Source organism: Atractosteus spatula, chromosome 13, assembly GCF_055471065.1.
Source record: "Atractosteus spatula isolate fAtrSpa1 chromosome 13, fAtrSpa1.hap1, whole genome shotgun sequence".
Taxonomy (NCBI): domain Eukaryota; kingdom Metazoa; phylum Chordata; class Actinopteri; order Semionotiformes; family Lepisosteidae; genus Atractosteus; species Atractosteus spatula.
This window is the reverse complement of record NC_142718.1, coordinates 24,847,864-24,869,047: the sequence shown is the minus strand read 5'-3', so window position 1 is coordinate 24,869,047 and position 21,184 is coordinate 24,847,864. Positions and strand designations below refer to the sequence as shown.

The following is a 21,184-nucleotide window of genomic DNA, read 5'->3' as shown; positions in this document are numbered from 1 at the left end:
TGCAAACAAAACTGGATTTATTGCCAACAAAATAGGGATACTACAAACAGGAAAGGTGACTGGTGGCCATCTTGATCAACACAATACAATACTCCACTGGGGAAAACACTGCAGTGATTTTAGGGAAACAAAAAAGGTAAGTTTCATTCACACTTCATTCGTATTACATACACACTCACAAACATACCAGAAGGGTAGTGGGAAATATTGGAGTATTTCATATTCATCAAAAGAAAGAAAAAACAATCACTCTGTTATGGGCTATTAATAGTTTAAAACAGAAACTTTGGGGTGTTGCAACAAAAATGTTTCAAAACTGTTTGCTGTCATAATGTTTTCTACCATCATTAGATAAAGCCATGCAAAACAAAACTAAGGTTGCTCAATCATAAGCGTGTAAATGGGTTACAGACATACCGTGCATATCCCTGCAGAAGAGGCATGGAAATAAATGTTTCAACCCCATTCCATGATCCTACATAATGGAATGACAAGGAAGTGAAGGTTCTTTTGAAACAGAAACAGGAGATCCCATGATGCGTCTTTACTGTACTGTGGTTTCAGACAACAGTAAAGTACAAGGAAAAAGTTAACAAATCGATAGGTCTGTAAGATTAAATTCTCTTTTAATGGCATGCCTATACTTAAAACCAATTATACTTATATGATTTAAACCATTTTCAAGCTGAAGATTATAGTTGTACTTAATTTCAGCCTGCAAAATAGCCTCAGATGTCCATATTTGCTATACTATGCAGGCTGATTGCCAAGGTCTGGTTAGTTCAACTTTAAATTGGACTTAGAGGTAGTTATTTTATAGGAAGTGTGTAATTGTATGAGTAAACAATGTCCAATTAAATCATATTTTTTCTTGATTTTATTATTTTTTATGGACTGCATTCTTTTGGGATGAACTGTAAAAATTCATTTTCTATATCTCAATTGATAGTGGGATGCGTGTGTTTGATACGGATGTATACTATGTAATATTATACTGCAGACCGCAAGAAAACGTTACACAATCTAGCTATTGCATACCTGTGGAGGGACAAGAGAGGGAACAGTGGCTGACCAGGCGCGTAACCAGAACTGCAGACGCCCGACGGGAGCGCGCATTGACTGAAACCAAGCAGACACTAAGCAGGAAGTTTCACAGCAGCATCAGGGGGGCGCGCTGACCTGTTAAAATATACCCACAGAAAGGTGCTAGTTATTCATTTTTATGCTGCAAGAATAAGTAAGTTATGTTTGAGTCCCCTCGCAGATGTGGTAACATCCTAAATGCCTGGTCGGAGAGCTTAGAAGAGTTACAGGAGACGCAACCGGTGTCTCCAGTCAGCACAGACAATCCAGGCAAGAAGAGAAAGAAAAAGAAACGAGAACAACAGCGGTCGTTCTCGGTCCCGCAGCTCTTCACAGCCGCTTCCGTAGCTTCAGACCCAGAAGAGCGAAATCGAGGAGATACAGATCAAAGAGCTGAAACCGAGGAGCCGATTGTCAGAGGGATATTTCAGATAGAAAAAAGAAGCTGCGACGTAGTGTTGACAGCGACCAGGGTGATATGGACTCAAATCCAACCCGAGACCCCTACAGGTGGGTTGTGCAGTGTTTGCTCTGTTTCCATGGCAATACGAGTGGCACTGCTATTTTTCCATTTTATTCATGCAATAAAATATGCGAGCAAGCAGAATTATAATAAAGGGGAGAAGGTCCTGAAAATGAAAACTCTCGATATGTTGCGCTTTTATTTATTTTTTGTATTCTTAAAACCTGTACACAATCCAAAACATTCGGCGCTCAAAATTGCAAACAACAGGCTAAACACTCTTAACAGGTCCAGGGTTAAATCTTTAGTTCATAATACTTAATAATATCACTTTTTTTAGGAACAATGATTGAGTGAGTTTTAAAGCTTTGTATTGCAAAGCACACAAATGTATGATGGAGGGTGTGTTTGTATTTTCGCAGTGTTATAAAGTTAACTATAAGGCAGTAAATGCTCTCTAGAGGTGCGACTGGAGAGCTGCATCAGCGTTCGAGATACCAAGAACACATAGAGGTTAATTCCATGATGAAAATTGAAATGAATCAATCGCACAACATTTTGAGGGGTTTGTAGGGTCTTCTGTAGTTGTGTGTGGAAATATATATATAACATGTACACAGTGTAGGTTAAAGTATGCAAACAATAAAATTAAGTTAAATTTTTAAGCAAATACCTTAGGTAAGCCACAATAGGCCTAGAACGCTATCAAACTGGTATGATCCCAAATCTCTGTTCTGAGAAAAAAGATGCACAAACATAAGGTGCTTTAGAAGTTTACAAAAGATACATTCTATTTTTTCCAATATATATCATTGTCCTGGTATATAATGTGTTTATTTAGTCTGTTTTATTTATTCCAAGCATTTGTGAACTTTTTATGTTTAAAACAATTCCACTGAAAGCACCGCTCAAGTTTGTAGTAAAGAAAGTTTGAACATAAGAAATTCAGTAAATTTGCAATATTACAATTGCTTCTGTTCATTTTAAACTGTCCTGTTCAGTTCCATGGTCCATTAGACAGAACAGGACCATTTAAAATGGAGAAAGACCATTTTAAAAATCCATGTTTGTTTTCATTTTTAGGGCCCCACAAACAGTTCTTTTTCTACTTGAAAGTGATACAACTGGTGATATAGAATATTACCAAATGATGAAAAAGAAGGTGCAGTAAAAACGTAATTTAATTTGCATGAATGTGTTTAACAGACGGCCGAGTGATTAAAAGCTGAGGTGACAGCACTAAGAAGAGTTAGGAAGATACATGATAGTGGGTGAACATATCCTAGTATGTACTTCACAATTATGGCTTTGTCTGAGTGCAGTGTGAAACATCTGTTAACTGATAGGGGGTGAATGGAAATGAAAGACTCTAGCCAGTGCATGCATTTGGCCTAGCACTTTTATACAAGGCAAAAGGAATTTCTATTGACCAGATCTGTACACTAGGAGATCCACTATTTGAACTCTAAGCACTTGTTTAATATTCACCAATATATTTTTTAAATAAATCAATGTAATGTCAAACTTCAAAAACATCCTACAGTACATCCCACCACTCCATCTCAGTGTTCACTCGAAAGTCATGCCATTAAATTATATTTAATACTTCTATTTTTTATCAAGATTCTTTGTTGGATGCGTTATATCTTGTTTATGTGTCTGTATCATGGGCAACTGTTGTTTGTTTTTCATCTTATCCTGATCCAACTTGTAAAGAGATTAGTTTGTAGAATTTCACATGTTTTTTTTTCCCCAAGAACCACTACCTATACACCTATAAGCCTTGAGGTAATGTGGCACTTTGTGTGGGGATGTCTGACCACTATGGTCATTGTAACATGTCAATATCGTATATCTGTTGTATTAGGTAACATTTTATTTTCAACCCAAAATCATTTAAAATAATGTGCTTTTTCGGGGGAAAAAAGTACTTTTTTTAGGAACACTTATGGAGAGGTAGCACTGAATATACCCTCTAACTTTGATATCCTGAATATCCATTTTTCACATTGGTATAATCCCATGGATTTAAATGAAATTTATTCATTAAGGACAGTTATATATTTTTCCAATTATTTGGAAAAGTGTAAATCTCTGCCCACATTTGATCTATTTTTATTATCAAAATAATGCATACAGTATACAGGGGCTGCACCACAAAGTAATTAAATGAGCCTTTAGAAATCCTCATTGCTGGGACAAATGGAATTTTAAGATCCACATACACATACCTTAAGGTGCACTCAGTCACACTTGAACACACAGCTCTACAAATGCTTCATATTAAAATTTTGGAAGATTCAAATTAATATCAGTCTTGAAAGGCATCTGATGTTTTATTATCAACACTTCCAAGTGAGTTTCAGAATTTTAAACATTGTTAAGAAAACTGCCTTCCTCTCTGTTTTACCTAAATCCTAATAAATTGATTATTAGGATGGATGGGTCAATGGATAGTAAAAGAAACATTTTGAGCTATTATAGTCTCAAATATTTTTTTCTTGTTGCTGTAGAACCTCAAGATGCTATGTCCCTACAAGAAAAAATCTGAATGCATACATTGTGTATTTTATATGATAACTGTATTTTACCTTGCATGAATATTACCCAATTCATGTTCTTCACTGTTCTAGTATCTTGTGTTCAAAGCAGTGGCTTAATGTGTCAGATGGTCTGTCTGCTATATCTATACAGTATAACAGTAATATTTTATCAATAAGTCCTTATGCATGTGTGATTTGCAAATGGTGTATCTAATATTCAAGTCCATATCTTTTTCATTTATAAATATATACAGTATCTATATGGAATAGTGAAAATGTGATAGTACAATACTGCAGGAATAGAAAGCAAACACAGAAAATAGACAAAAAATGACAAGGGATATGATGCCAAAAAAGTCATGTGGAACAGATGTGCTTGTAATAGACACCAGCCGTTTGTTATGACCACCTAAAGTAAGGCATCTGTCAGTCTTGTGGACAGTTAGCAAATGTCCAAGTAAATGATACTCAAAAAATGCACCTCCTGTCTGATATTACTTTACAAAACTGCATATTTTGCACTGTTTTTACTATATTAAATAATTTAATCAATCTTTATTAATTTAGCTGTAAATGTAACATTCATTTATATGAGTTATTAATAATTTAATAACTTAAATTAATATTTTTTCTCCTTAAACATGGAGAAAAAATGGTTATTATTTCAGTTGTAAATTTACATCACCTTCTTGGTTCTTATTAAAAATGTCTACAACATTTGCCTATTTAATATTTTATGTAGCCAAGGCTAATTGAAGTATATTTCTTTTTATCTACGTGTTGACTCTCAGTCATAAGGAAAGTAAATGCTATTATTTAGGAGTTCAGTAATACAATTATATGAGTGTTTTAATAAAATCAAACACAACAAATCTTAAATGTGCCCTACGTTGGTAGCATTGGTAACATTAAAGTGGCCGTCTTTTTGTTGTGTTTTACTGTATAATAGAGTTTCTGAAAGCATTTACAATCCGTTTTAGAAATAGTAAAGCTTTCATTTTATTTTGTTTAAGCTGTATAGACAGTGTTTTTGTCTGTGATGCAAGCCAATGTTATTAAGCCAGAACTCTCATTACAAAGAAAGCATCCATCTAATCACCCCCTATGGCCTTTACCAAATGCTATCACAAAACTGCCAAAAAATGACAGGGAAGCACTAATATGCTGTGTTTCTCTATTTGATGGTTATGTGATTCTTTTCTGCCTGGGGATGTTTTATCCTAATAGTGTCCTCTGTCCTCCAGATTTAGTGGAAGGTTTGGCATATTTGAACAGATTAATCCTAGTGGTAAGTACAGTTCATGCCATATAGTATGATTAAATATGAACCTTGAAAACAACATAAGCATAATACTTTTCCATTATAATTTTATTTTTTCCTTAAATACTTAGATACAATTTTAGAATAATCTAGGCAAGGGATTATTAATATCTCATTATTTTGTACATAGGACTTCAGAGCTGAATATATTTGTTTCAATTTTTAGCAGTATAACCTTTTGTAGATGCATTATTCAACTTCAAAAATGATCTACTTCATTGCTGTGAATCAGCTGACATGTTGGTTTTGAAGAAAAATGAAAATCATGACTGGGTCGAATTTCCAGAAAAATGCAATGCTTTTTGGGGGAAAGTTTGTATGTTCAAAGAAGCAGTAATTGCTGTAATTGAAGTAGAGGAAACACAGTTGGTAGGTACATAAACCATACAATACTTAATTTTTGATGATTGACTGAAGAATCATTAGTCAATGCTGAAGTAAGTTTAGCATGTCAAACACAGTGAATCTTGTCAGATTTTCATGGAAGATTTTTAAATCTTGTTTTGCTCAACAATTGATGTATTTCTTCATACATTCTTCTACTATTTAATTTACAGAATTTCTTATGCTCATTTCTAATGGTGCACCAACACACAAAGCAAGCTTATTCGACCACTATAAAAACAAAACACTATGAAGATCTGTCTAATCCTTTTATCATTTCTGCACATTCTATCCATTAGGAATTTATAACAATTGAACATAAGAAAAGTAAATTAGGGAGATACAGCAGTGATAAAATTTCATGTTGATCACTACCAGTATTTTATTTCAACATAGTCACAGATTGGTTGTACTCTATGCTGCACAAACAACAATCAAATTAAATGCTCCATTTCAGTCTTGAAATGTAAGTTAATGCATTTGTTAATGCTGTTATCCCTGTTGTTAAAAATTAATGATCTATAAAAATGATAAACAACAGTATTACTTTATCATCAGCTAAAGGTTCCACAGATGCAGCCTGAACACTGTTTTACAGAACACTACAATGCATTTTAATGTCAGAGTTACAAATACAGTCCATACGATAATTGAGGAATGAGCTAACATGAAAAGCGAATGGATAATTAATTCCTTTTTGGATTTCTACAAATAAAGCTTGGTAATTTAGTTAAATGGGGATATTTACTAGTGTTCCATAAGATAAACAATAGGATCAATGGGGGCAACAGATCAATTTGTATGCAATAATTTTATTATCTCACACAGTTTTGTTGCAGCTGTAATGATTATGATCTGTGATTTGGAGTCTATAGGTAATCAACAAGCATACACTTACAGTATGTTTTACTTAAAAATAATCAAACGTTATGTACACTGATACTGGTCTTCATGGACTACCTACCTGATGCTTAGTAAACCAGTGATCCGGTGTTAGTGTTGTGTCCTTTGCGTAACTGGGAGCACAGTCAAACATTTTGGCTATATTAAGTGACTCTTACTGTATATCTTGTATTCCACATTGGTGAGCATACATTTGTAAATTGGTTAGTCTGGATATTTTTTGTCACTTGTCTAAATATTTTCTGACCTGAGGATCAAGGGGAGGATCAAGTCTACTGTGTAAAGGCTGTTTGAAACATTTGAATAGTGATAAAAGGATCTTATTTATATAAGAGAATATTTTTTTCCTAACATGTCAAAACTGTGTCCAAATGTTTGTCCGTAATTGCTACAGAGTTCATCTGGAGAACACAGTCACTAGGGCAAGGCAGTATAATCCTAAACCAAAAAAATATATTGAGCTGGATTATATGTTCTTTTTACGTCAAGGCTATAATCTTTTGATGGATTTTTGTTTCTGTTTATCTCCTTTACCAATTACATGAAATGCTTTTCATATTGATTTTGCTTACTATTTTATTCTATTTCATATCAGATGTTGCTTTACAAGTGAAAGACTCTTATTCACTCACAATTCAGAAGCTACTGTAAGTACTGTAGTACTTTAATTACTGGAACATAACAATTACATGTAATTTGCAGTACACAGTTACGATTTATAGCAGTGATTTTATAACCAAAGCAAATGGTTCAAAATGGTCCACTCTGTGGTCTCAAATCCTGCCAAGCTGATGGAAACAAAAAGCTTCAGTAGACAGAAAATGCAACAGACAGCATACAGCAGTGAATTTCTGTATGGTCTCATACCCTTTAAGGCTGGGGTTGCTCCATCTTGTATCCATATTATCCTGTTATTTTTATTCTGTGACCTCAGATTAGACAGACATCTCTTTCTTCACTCCATCATCAATGTTAAAAACCTATTTATTTATTAAAGAATACAAACTGTAAATTCAGTTCTGATTAAGTCAATTTTATTGAATTAATGTTAGCTTATAGCTTCTATTAAATGAATTATTACATAAAACATAATAAAGCACAATTTTTTAATGAGATTGATCACTTATTATAATCCCTGTATTAGGTCATGTTTCAAAGAATAGTTGTTTTATTGTTGTTTTCAAGTTTAGGAAGACACTGATTCTATCCCTTTTTTATTGTGGCTTTGAGGAATTTAATTGACCAGCGAGACAACTTCTTTATACATTTATTTTCATGATTCTATGACTCTTAAGACCTGCCTTTCCTCAAATTTCAGAAATTAATTGTACCACTGAGGTTACCTGATCCTCTTTTGTACTGTCCAGGGAGAAGACAAAGTGACAAACATTTTTCAATCATTATGGGCTTAGTTTACATCCCACTGTCTAATAAACACTGAGGCTGCTTTAATATCTTTTCTGTGACTCACTATGTCTCTGAGGTAGAATGACTGTAATGATACCAGAAGCTGTTCTTACCTTATGTCATTGGTGTTTAAATAGATCATGTTGTAGCTTTATAATGTTAGATATTGTAGCAAATATATTTTTTAAAAACTATTTAACTTTCTTTTTTAAGTAAGAGTGATTGGTTTGGTTTTAGTACACCAATATACTGTAGCATACCTAACCTTGGTTATTTCATTTGTTTACCTCTCCTCTTTCATCTTTTTTGTATGCTTGTATTGTGTTAGTTTAAATATAGTGTAGGTTAAGTCATGACTGATAATCTCAATTTCATCTTAGATATTTTCTTAAACATGATTTGTTGACACTGGGGAAAAATCATGATTGATATTTCAGAGGTTCTTGTTTGGTATAGTTTATTTAGGTGCCTTAAAGTGACAGCTAGCTGTAGAAATCTCAAAGCAACAGATGTTAAACCATTCAATTAGTTGTCTCTTAGAAACAGATCTTACAGATCTTACAGATCATACAGACCAATTTGTAGAAAAGCAAAAATTTGGTAAAAAGATTAGCATTTCTATCATTAATGCAAATATATTGTGTAAGACAATACATTCTTGCACAAAATGTGCTTCCAGATGGACTTCATGGTTCTTTTGTGTGTGAAAGTACAATTAAAGTTTTGAGTCACCAGTTAGAACTGGAGTCTCTTAAGTTATTTTCAGTTGCAACATATTTATACTGATAATGAACACAGAAAGCATTTTGACCGTAGAAGGAAGAATCCTTGAAGGTTTATACAGTATATGTTCAGAAAAAGATTTTGTATCTCTTAGGAATGGAACAACGAAAGACTCATCTTTATCTCTCTGCTGTATTTTAATGTATTTACTGAATAAGGTAATTAGTTGCATTTTATGTGTGTTAACTATTGAAGTTTAATTTGCTGCTCCTTGTTATTACGAATGCAAAGTACACCATAAAAATAATTTAACAAAAGGAACAGACGTTTGTCTTCTTTGTTTGCTTCCTGCGTGCTGGAAAACAGTAATATAAAAATGTAAATATTGAATTTGTTGTGTCAGTTTGGGCACACAGAACTCTACAGGCACAGGTGGAAAATATGGTATTAGACAGCATGCAGGGCAACACATGGCACAACACAACATGGGGCAAAGAGCATGCAATCTGACCTGGCAAAGGCTTTTTTTGCTTGGACAGTTTTCAGTATACAATATTAGTTTGCTTTGCAATAACACTATGCATTAATCACATGTTCTAATTTTGGAAAAAAAAACACTTCTTTTATACTTCTATAAAAGGCAAAACATATTTGCTTAAATATTTCTGTCATCTGGGAAGAAAACTTAAACGTGTAGCTGGGTTACAAAAAAAAATAATTTCTATTACTTTTGAGTGCCTGTTTGTTTTAGCTTTAAGAAACCTCGAATATTTGTTTCAGAACACGTAATACACATATTCTTGCAGAGGATTCAGCCAAGTAAAGTTCACAAAAGGTCACAAACTGTCACACTATGGTAATGTTGTATTTGAGATTGAAATTTATTTAGAATATTTGAGATATTGTCCTTTTTATTTTCTAAAGTGAATGAATGCCAATCATTCTACTGTTTATATTAGATTATTCTAATGTTTTAAATCCTGTTTAAAATTGATGTGTTTTGTCAAATCATTAATTGCATGATGATATGAAAATGGCACCCCATGTACACAGTGAGCAAGATCAGTGCTGGGAGGAAGCATGTATCCATCTGGAAGCAATAAAGTTTTCTAGAAGACTGCACAGTTTTATTTAATCTTTGGACTTCTTACTGTGACTGAAATTAAGGGCTGTTCCGATCATGTCATTTTAAATCAGCCTCATATTTGCCAAAAAATGACAGTGGCAAGGTTGTAAACCACAGTTTGCTTCAAGCAATCATATCTCTTCATAAATTTCAAGTACCAGCGCAGAAATTTGTGCATTCAAGTAAATATAGGTAATAAAGATTTCCTACTCAATAAATTGGAAATAGTAGCTTGGGAAACTGTTAAAATAGATACACTATGTATCATATACAGCATGTTTGGCATGATAAATATACTATAAACCTGACCCAATTCTAAGCTGAACAATTAAACAGATTCAGAAATTCAAAATTTACAATTCAGAAATTTGTAAAATTATAATAAGGGACCTGTATTATACATTTCATACAATTAAAATGTTTCAACTTGTTGTACACAGGATTAATTTGTAAGTTTTAATAGTCTTAACATTGGAGTAAACTGATTTAATCATAGATTGCGAACAAATGCACCGTTATTATATACAGTACGGGTCTAATATCTACATTGAGTAAAGAACAATCTGCAAGTACAAAAGAACAAAGCAAATCAACAGGAGGACAAAGCAGAATAGTATGTGTTCCTGTGTAGACATATTCACCAGGCATGTCCTATTGATCCTGACTCTTATATCTCCCATTAAAAAATGACCTTGAACATAAGGACAATCGTATGCCACAGAGAACTGAATCAGAAGCAGCCCTCTTTAAAAGAGACATGAAAATCACCAGCAAAATAACAAGGAGTCTTAAACTGCTGTTTATGTGAGAACTGGTGTCTAAAAACAAAAGACATATACTGCATTTGATTAATCAGATTATTAGCCCTTTAATTTAGAACATTTGCTCAAACATTTCTGGAGTATGTCACACTGTCTTGCAAACTGTAAATTAAGAAGCCTTTATTTCACATTATTTGCCACATTTTGTTATAATGTACATTAATCGTCTGGTTGAAAGCTTAGGTTACGTACGTTTTAATTTATAAAGAATGAACATATGTGCATTATTTTTTAACCCCTCTTACTTTTATAGTTCTTAATGTACTTTTATAGTTCTTTCTATAGTTAAGTGAAACTTTTCTGTAATGTTTTGATCACATCAATGGAAAAACAGTGCCAATTAAATAAATACAACAGTATAAGCAAGAATGGTACAAATAATATTCAAGATATTCGATGAACACAAGCTAGAGTCTGTAGCTTGAGCATTATACTGTAGATTATAAGAATGAGAATCTAAGGAGTTAAGCTCTGAGCAGTCTAAGCTGTACTGTGGAGGAGTTTGGATGGTGGATTTACTCTTATTTCCCAGCCACAGCATCTCTTCAGAGCAGTGTTGGCAGTTTACCGAGAGGCCTGCATTACTACTAATCTGGCTGAACTTGATATAAATGTAATCAGTCCTGGATTTTATAAGGTGATCTTATTTTCCATGCATCAGTTTTGTATTCTGTGACATCTAAAGGATGCTTTGGAACACTAGAGGTCTGCATGGGCAGTATTATGTTAGGCTACCCCATCAATCCACTACTCACATGTGACACCCGAAGAAGGCTCCACAGCTGAAACATTGTGTTTCTTCTCTTTTCAACGTGGCATAAACCTTTACTTGTTCCTTTGCAGCTTACACATGCTGACTCAGCTACCCACCTGAATTATTTTCAAGGTACTAATTGAAATACAGTACTTATGGATGAAATAAGCTTTGCTAGCTATTCTGTGCATATACTGTACTGTAACTTAGCATCAACATTTAAAAATTAAAAAGTTCTGTAGTAAAAATAGTTATTAAAAACATTATGGAGAAGAATCTGAATCTATGCTGTACAGACTGTTGAAGCCTACCAGGGCTACATTTACTTTACATTTAAATATTTAATACTGTTAACACATTATAGGCAGTTAGATAATGAAACGCCTGTAAGTATTTTTGGATACCAGAGTTAACAAAATGAAGCCATATTATTATACAGTACCTATTTGAATAATCATTATGTATTCTCTTCTTTTGTTTATCATATGTAATTTCATCTAATATTTTACCTACAGTACTTAAGTTCATACTCTTAAAAAAGATGTTGTGCTTTGCATAATATTCTGTTATTAGCTGGGATACTCAGCACTAAGAATATGTAAATCAGTCACAAAAATACATATCTGCAGCAATATGACTATGAATACTCTGATGAAACTATCTTGTATATATATTTATTTACGTGTTTGATTATTTAGACACCATATGAATAATCACCCCTGTTACCTCTGTGCATGCCTACTAAGGGGGTGTAGATGTGCATTTACTTCTATCACGTAACATGAAACAGCAGATCAGTCACACAGTGTCATTGTGTAGTTGAGGATTTTGGATGCTGGGTGCTATCTGCATGGAGTTTGTATGTTCTGCCTGTGTTTGCATGGGTTTCCTTCCCCGGGTGCTCTGGTTTCCTCCAACAGTACAAAGACATACAGTACTTGTAGGTTAATTGGCTTCTGGGAAAACTGGCCCTGGTGTTAATGTGTGTGTGTGTGTGTGTGTGTGTGTGTGTGTGTGTGTGTGTGTGTGTGTCCTGTGATGGACTGGCATCCCATCCAGGGTATATTCTGCCTTGTACCCATTGCTTGTACCCATTGAGAGGCTCCGGCTCTCCCATTTGTATTAGATAAAGCAGTTAGAAAATGGATGGATGAAGTTACCTTCCCCCCCCCCAAACACAATACCCTTTCGGAGTGATGTTAGCTAGAACCATTTTGGTGAATTTTCTGCAGTACTTTTAATCTGGTTGAAAGCACCTGGTGCTTTTGGCCTAAAAAGGTCTTCCTTTTTTAGAATCTATAAAGACATAATATACTGTACCATTATGATGGCTAAAGGCACTGGAAGAGGGATTTTATTATTTTTTGAGCCAAGAGGTTGGTGCTGAAGAAAGTAAAGGGGTTTGAAGAAAGTTTTTTCATGTACATAAAAGATAATTGTTGAGAAATGAAATTCTGTTTTTAAACTTACATTTTGTTGACAATGGACTGCAACTTGAATACACAGAAAATCCACTGACTTAGACATAAATAATAGCTCCCATGAAGAGTCTTAATCACTCTGAATTCTCAGAAAACTCTGTATAATACAGCAAATTGATAAAAGTTATCATTAGCAATCATAATAAATCCTTTCTCAGCTCACTTCATCACAGTGATTTCAAACGTTTATTTAATTAGACTGTGCAATTATTTATATTGATAGAGAGAAAAAAGTTCATAGGTAATTGCTTACCTAAGAATAAAAGCTTAATGTGGATGCCTTACCGAAGGTATAATTTAAAGCAAAAATATTTTATTGGAATCAACATATCTAAGTATTCTCCTGTGTGGATGAGCACCATAAATCTAGAAATGAGGGGTAGCTCCCATTATAAACTAAAGTGATCTTTCTGAAATGTTAGGTAATGTTGTACTGTATATTCTTTATAGCATTTTTCTTGATAATTCTTGTTTGCATGTAAATGCAGATTAAATTAGGAATATTATATACCAGTTGTACACAACAACCCCATTCAGAATAATTTTTGCAATACTCATATTTGGAACACAATAGTGTTTTGAAAATACTTTGCATGTAAATGTTGAACTCATGTTGAGCATGAGTTCAATTAAAGTGAAACATTAATGTTAAATATATGATACTGTATGCACTATGGTTTACGCCTTCTAGATTCCACAGAATTCATGAAATATCAATTTAAATTCCATCTAAACATATTTACTGCAGTTATATTTTGACATATAAAATTAAAGAAGGAAATTTAAAGACGGAACTATGTTTCCTGTTGGCTTTTCTTTCTGCCAACCCTAAACATTTTTGCCAATGTTTGTTTTTCAATAGGACTTTAATTCAATTCTAAAGATATAAATAACAGGTCTGTAGTTCAATATTAAAGAGTATTCAGATTTATTGCTGTCTGCATCCTACTGGTTTTGCACAGTGTGTGGCATATTCAAACAGAATTTTATTATTCTTAATTGGGGAATTAGCTAATATGTAGTTGCAAGTGCCAAGACAGAATATCATCAGTTCTATGAAATATACAGACCTAACTTACATATGCATTTAAAAATGGCTGTCAGAGGTTCCTATATCAGGAAGGCTTATTTTAAAGGCCGTATTTAAAAAAAGTGGACATGTGCAGAAACTGTGAACACAATTAGCATCAAGCAGATAAATCCAACTCTAATCCTGTTTACGGTTTACGTCAGGCAGATGTGCCAAGATTGATTTAGACAAGGCCTCGGCTTACTGTAATGTTTAAGAAAAAAAAGTGCTCTGGACTATTCCTCTTTCTGTTAAAGCACTACAAAATGACTATGTTTCCTTGTAAATTCAAGTATTGAATGTAGGGCAGTTTGTCCTTTCTCCTGCTGACAGAATGCTCTGTCAAGAGAGATTATCTTTATTTAATTGAATCTTTTTGTAGATGGCACAATAGGAAGAGGCTGTGAAGTTAAATAAATAGCATGATATCCAAGAGATGTCTACCTAAATCCCGCGCATGAACAGATGGTGCCCAGTATCTTACTAAGTAATGTGAGAGGGCAGTTAATGTTCTGAAACACACAGTTATGGACAACATCCTCCTAATGAAGCAAGAGTTCTAAATGGGAAGATACAGACATATTTAGAGATATGATTGTACATCGACTTAATGTTCATTGCAGTTTTGAAACATTTCTAAATGTGGCTTAATTGGCAGACTTTATCAAATAATTAGAATGTTCAGCTGGAGGTGACAGGGAATACAGAAGCATAAGCAACTTCACAGTATCACTGCAGCAATCTAATACAATTGAAGATGAAAGTTTTTAACATGAACAACATAAAAAACGGCACAATAAAATTGGCTATTTTTAAAAATAAAAAGCACAAACTGACAGATGTAGAACTGAGTAATAAGAAATGCATTCGAATATTAAAGGGAATGTTTTTGTGAATAAATACAGAAAGATTTTCTGGCATTTTTATGTTTCCTTTTTTTAAACAAAAAGTGCTCCCCTTGTGTTTTCTCATAGTTAAATGCCTAATTTAGAAGTTGCTTCAGAGGACACCTTGAGGCATCATAGATAAAAAGAGTTTAAAAAAAGGCTAAATGTTAAATTCCAGAACTCACAAGATAGAATGCTAAACATATTAGTAGATAGACAATAACTTAATTTATCAGACTCTCCAGATAATATTGCAGAGCAACTGGATGTATCAGTTAAAAAACATTTTTGCAGACCTTTCTAGGGGCATCTAGGTTAAAAAACAAAAGGAGGGCACATTTAAAAATGGTATGATTATTCAGATACCTGATTATTTTGATATGTACGGTATACATGTGTATGCGTAGAAAATTGGTAATTGTCCTGCCATGTTCTTTGTACATTTCAACAGGAGATATCAAAGCAAGTGAAACAAATCAAGATGAATATGTGGAGCTGAAGGACATTTTTGCTGTCAAGTTAAAACGGCGTCGTTCTGTGGGCCAGCAGACAGGCGGGACTCTTTTAGGAATAACGCTCTTCCAATGTGTCAGAAAAGGAAAAAAACTGAAGGACCATGCCATCCATCTCAGCAACCTCAGTGTGGACCACTGTGAAGTCTGGTTCAAACATCTGAAGGACTTATTAAATGGTATGTATTTGCCATATACTGTACCATTGCTTGGAGTTACTGTATGAAAGCAGTTAATTTCTCTAATATGAAGATTTGCACTTGTATTATAAAGCAAGTGAGGGATTGTTTTTACATTTATTTAAACTGTTGATCTACTGTATATTTTTTGGAAACATAAAGAGAGAATTCCTAATTTGACAATCTTGCACAAAGGAAGAAACAATGTTTAAAAGCTTGTGGAAATTGTTTTCAACACTCAAGCTCTTCTCAATTTAATTCCTGCATTTCATTTTCTTGTGTGTAGCATTTCTTTGTGCAGACCTACCTACAAGAGATAAGGTTGTCATTGTAAACAGTTTCTTAGAGCCGCTTTTACTATATTTACAGATCAAACTGAACTTCATATCTGTATTGTGTAACCTAACACACTGTATTTGTTTTAAGAAGAGAGTGCTCTATGAGGTACTTTGACTTAGCTGTATTGTAGAGTAGTATATGACATGTAAAGCTGATTGCAGACACATTTAATTAATTTTCATAAATATCAAAAACGCAAGATGTAAAAAGTAGGCTGATGAAATACTCCTGTTACAATACCTTTTCAACATAGTGTTGATAGCTTTAGTAACTATAAAGATGAATGAAGAAAACCTTGTCAGTGAGTATCAGATTATTTTCAACTTTATGATAAGGCTTTTGCTTGCTCATAAGCAAAAGTTTTTGAAATCAAATTAAGTCATGAAAGAGGAAACTAAAATTTTAAGAGCCTGTGGCAGATTCCTTTACTCCAGCCGTCTCTTTTTTCTATACTTAAAATTCTGGCGCTGTGGCAAAAAGAAATCTTGGACTCCTATAAATATATCTTGATAAAGTATATAGTTTGTTTTAAATTGCTGTTGCCATTTTTTAAAGGATTCTGTTGTGAAGTAGTTAGTAGTAGTTAGCTACTTAGTGCTCCTGGAGCCTAATGGAAGAATGTGCTTCTAACAGCCATTTCTGTCGTTAGCAAAGTAGAGTATGATATATTGATGGACATCTTGGAAGAAGCATTTCCCGAAATTCTTAGATTTCATCATTTTCATAATAGGACTTCATTTCTGTTTTTAGAATAATGTCTTTACACTTTCAGTACATTGTGTTATTAGTAGATTTGGTATTAAAATACAAACTGTCATGAGACACTACTGTATTACAATTTGCAAATACTTTAGCTTCATTTCAATCTAGGTAGGTAGGTATTAAGACATCCCTGTTCTACCTTTAGACTCACTGTATCTCCATGGCAATCTATATATATATAGTTATAAAGTACTAATGTAATGATAATAATTTAGAGACATGGTAAGATTAAACCCAATTCTCTCGTAAAACCTTGAAGACTTACATAAATTAATGTAGTTTAGAAATGAATCCTTTCAATGATCCTTTGGGTCTGATGAGGCAGACAAAGTCTGGAGATAATACAACTGTGGCATTATTACTGGACTGCTTAATCCTTTGAATTAGAGTTTCAGAGTTACAACGGCTAATGCTGCATGATGTAACCTTCCAGCTCTTACTCAGACGAATTGCTTTTTACTTACTAGGTGGAAATAAAAAGTGATCAGTTTGCTTCACTCATCTCTTGTTAATCCCATCTATAATTAGTTGGTTCATTCTGTTTCACTTTCCCTCCTTTCTTCCTATTAGTAAATAAAGACTGACAAAACTTTATTTTTAGGTGGAAATCCTCCTTGCCTTCTATGGATTAAAGAAATATTGCTATTTGTTGTTTGAAAATTGCAGAAGAAAGCTGTATTTTACTTTGTTGTGAACAGAGAATTCATTACCATAATTGTCATAACATGCCTTGAGGGAAGCTATAGGACATGGCACAGTCTTATTTTGTAATCTGCGAAACCAGCACCAAGGAACAACAGACTGTATGGTAGTAAAAAAAAAAGGGTAATAAGATGCATACCTAACCACTGCAAATGACCAATCCTGTACAAGATGATGGTTTGAAATGCCATTTAACTTATCACTTCTGCAGCTGCTAAAAATAAATTGCTGAAAAGGTCTCAGAAATAAAGCATTGGAGTTTGAGGTTAGATCAACAATGACAGCAAATTAGTCTGTAGTGGGTGGCACTAGGCAATTTCCCTTTCAGTAACCTTTCCTGTAATTATTTGGCCGTTTTCTTGAAACTGCAAAAAAAAAAAATCAGGCACTGATTAACAAAGACATACTGGTATCTTGCAGTACATTAGGTTCCCACATTAGCAGATCTGGAAAACACATCGGCTGTGCCACATGTTGGTGTGCATGACTGATCGCTGAAATTATACCTTGATAGCCTCTCACAATAGTAAATAAAAGATTGCTTTATTTCTATAGCAGGATTATCTTTGTTGTTTTATAGACTATTAAGTCACTGCTGCTGAATCATGCTCCCTAAGGGGAAACTCTGAGCATTGGATTATAGAAGCTAAATCACTCCTCACCTGTTACGGCAGTTGTATTTCCATTGCTTAACTCTGCCGAGTACATCACAGTTCTACAACACAGACTGTTCCCAAGGAACCCTAAATAATTTGACACAATAGAGGGTGTGTCTATCTGACACCCAGGACAAAAGGTGAGCCTTAAAAACCTTCCTTTTAAGATGAATTCTGAATGCAGGAAACAAAATTATACTGCTTTTAAATGCACTGACAAGCCATGTGATGTGCTATGACACATGAGATGCAGAGGTCCAGCTGAGGTACACAACACTGAGATTAAACCTGCTCACTGGCAAAACTGGAGCTATACTATGAGGAAAAAAAAGTTTACAGAACCTTTTACACAATAGTGACACCTGTGCAAATCAGGACGTCTTCTGATATCCTCCAATGACAGTATATAGATTGCCTAAGAGTTTTCTAAACCCCTTTCAAAGATTATGAATGCAGTTTCTGTGGGGCAGGTCAATCAAGCTACTTCATATCCCTCATGATAGCCCATGACTTATTTCGTGAGAAAAAAAAGTCTTCATTGGTATTCTTGCCAGTGCTTATATTTATACTTTAGGATCAAGTTGATCCTTTTTGCGATTATATCAGACACAATAACAAGAAAAAACACACAATATGTCAGTTCATCCATAGGGTAACAGTTGTTGCTGTATGTACATCCATGGCAGAGTAATTGAATTACAATTGAATATGCAATTGAATTCATATTCACTAAGAAATAAGATAATGTAAAACAGAATTTTGTATTTTTATTACATTTGTAGTTTTTTCTTTTCTTTTAAAGCATGATCAATTATAGTTTTACATCATGTTTAATTCTTCTTAGAACATATTTTCAAATAAATTACAAATGTAAGCAATGTCAACATTAGTCATACTATAAAAATACATGGAAAAGAAAATGCAAAGCAATACTGACTGATCACTTCACTGCTGAATCTAAAGGTTCATAATTATCTCTACATCGACAAGCTATCTGCCTTTGAGCCCCACTAGCCTGTTTACTGTACTGTATATCTACTGTTTATCTCTTGTGCAATAATGTAGCTACAAAAATAGCTCTTAAATTTTTTCATTACTTTGGTTACCAGTTACACTCAGGTTATATGTACTGTACTATCAGTAGCCGTGGATACTGTAACCAACATACTGTAAAATACTAAGATAAAAAAAGCCATATAGTCAATTTGTTCATATCCATAGTTTACGTGATTTTATGTAAATATGAATCTCAGAAATGCTATGAAATGTTATTTTTTATATATATCATCAATTTACTTATTTCAGAAGTATTTTATGCCCTTGCACAGTTTGCACATTTTATTGTTTTAAAAGTTGCAGTCATGATTCTTTGAAGCAGCAATTCATATTTTTAGATACATAGTGTATCATACACCACACATTCAAAGCAAAAAAACCCAAGTTAAATAGATAATTAATATGATCAGAAAATACAGAAGTCACGATTGCATTCAAACCCTTTCCTGTTTAGGCCAACCTAAACTAATTTAGATGCATAAAATTAGTTGAGTTGACAATACTAGTGTACAATATTAGTGGTTTACTTGATTTCACAATACCTATTGCTGTAGTGAACCTTTGTCATGTAGTGAATTTCAAGCAAAGATTCAACCGTGAAGACCAAGGAACTTTCAAAACAATTGAGGGATTAAACTTGTATAAAGGGCAGAAGGGAGGAAAAATATTTCAAAGACCTTTAATATCTTTGAGCATGGTAAGCTTGATCATAAAGAAGTGGGAAGCTCCACTTCTATGCTAGACACTGCCTAGATCAGGCAGTCGCTCCAAACTGAGTAATGATGAAAATGGTAACAGATGTAAGACCAAAAGCAAGTTATAGAGTTCAGTGGTTGAGTTATAGCTCTGTTCCTCAGCAAAGGGAATGGGAAAGCATATTAAGACTGCTGGGAACATATAGTATATGGAACAAAATACTGGATAATTGTAGAAGAAAATCTGACTGGGACGAACATTAGACTGGGACGAAAATTCACCTTTCGTCAGGACAATGACCAAAGCACAAGGCCACAGGTACACTGGAGTGGCTTAAGAATATGAAAGTGGATGTCCTTGAGGAACCCAGTCAAAAATCTCACTTTAATCCTTTTGAAAACACTTGTCTATAAGCAACTGAGCAACTCTACTGAGAAAAAGATTGTATCAAGCCAGTGTACAAAGATGGTACTCTTGCCCATAGAAGACGGAGTTTTCACCTTTCAGGTTGAAAATCATGTTCATGTAGACGACGAGCTGTAGTCATTCTGCTGATGCTTAAGTAATTTCTTCCTTGGATATTCTCATGTTGTATCCCCCGCAGTCTGAAAACAATCAAGCAGATGGATTAGACGGATGTGATGGTCCTGGCATGGATTGACACTATGCTATCCAGGATGTGGGTAGTCAATTTCCCTGGCTTCTCTGGACTGCTGATTGTTGAAACAGAATGTTTCATTATCAGGTTAACTTCTTTCACAAACAGCTCTATAGCATCTAGGTGATCTTCATTACTGGAAATCATGTCTTTTTAAATTGCTATAGATTATTATTCAACTCATTTTGGCAAATGGAAGCTCAGCTGAAATATCAATAATTAGCTCACGGCTAAGCTTCTAAAACATCAGTAAGCTCTCTGCTCACTACTTAAAATATAATAACATCATGTACAGTATGTGCCCATTAAGTTACAGGGGTAGATGTTGACTGTATTTTGATTGTGCATGCATGTACTTTATAAAAAATTGTAAAGTTGTGTTAAAAGGTCCAGAGCTAAAAATCTTAAGCATTGAAATTCAGGATAAAAGTTAATAAATACCAGAATGAACATACCACACCTACTGTATGTCAAGGTTTGGGTAAAAGATTACTTAAATTCTTGCAGCCTTGTTATTAGTCTTAAAAAAATTGTCACAATTTCAGTTTCTGAATAGTTTTTACCTGCCTAATAAAACTTCATTACTAACATCACTAACAAGATTTTTCTTTTTCTGTTCCTCTATATAGTTTTTCTATTCAAATAACTTTAAGACCAAA

General features: G+C 33.8%; 1 protein-coding gene across 1 annotated transcript in view; it reads left to right on the top strand.

Annotated features, from left to right (window-relative positions):
• The window catches only part of cerkl (CERK like autophagy regulator), a 49,007-nt gene continuing 27,823 nt past the window's right edge, over positions 1-21,184 (top strand). Inside the window, exons 1-3 of the mRNA XM_088929896.1 lie at positions 1-1,593; positions 14,764-14,769; positions 15,420-15,656. Of these exons, the coding sequence (XP_088786022.1) occupies positions 1,245-1,593; positions 14,764-14,769; positions 15,420-15,656 (592 nt within the window). The 5' untranslated portion in view covers positions 1-1,244. The remainder of the gene's footprint in view (positions 1,594-14,763; positions 14,770-15,419; positions 15,657-21,184) is intronic.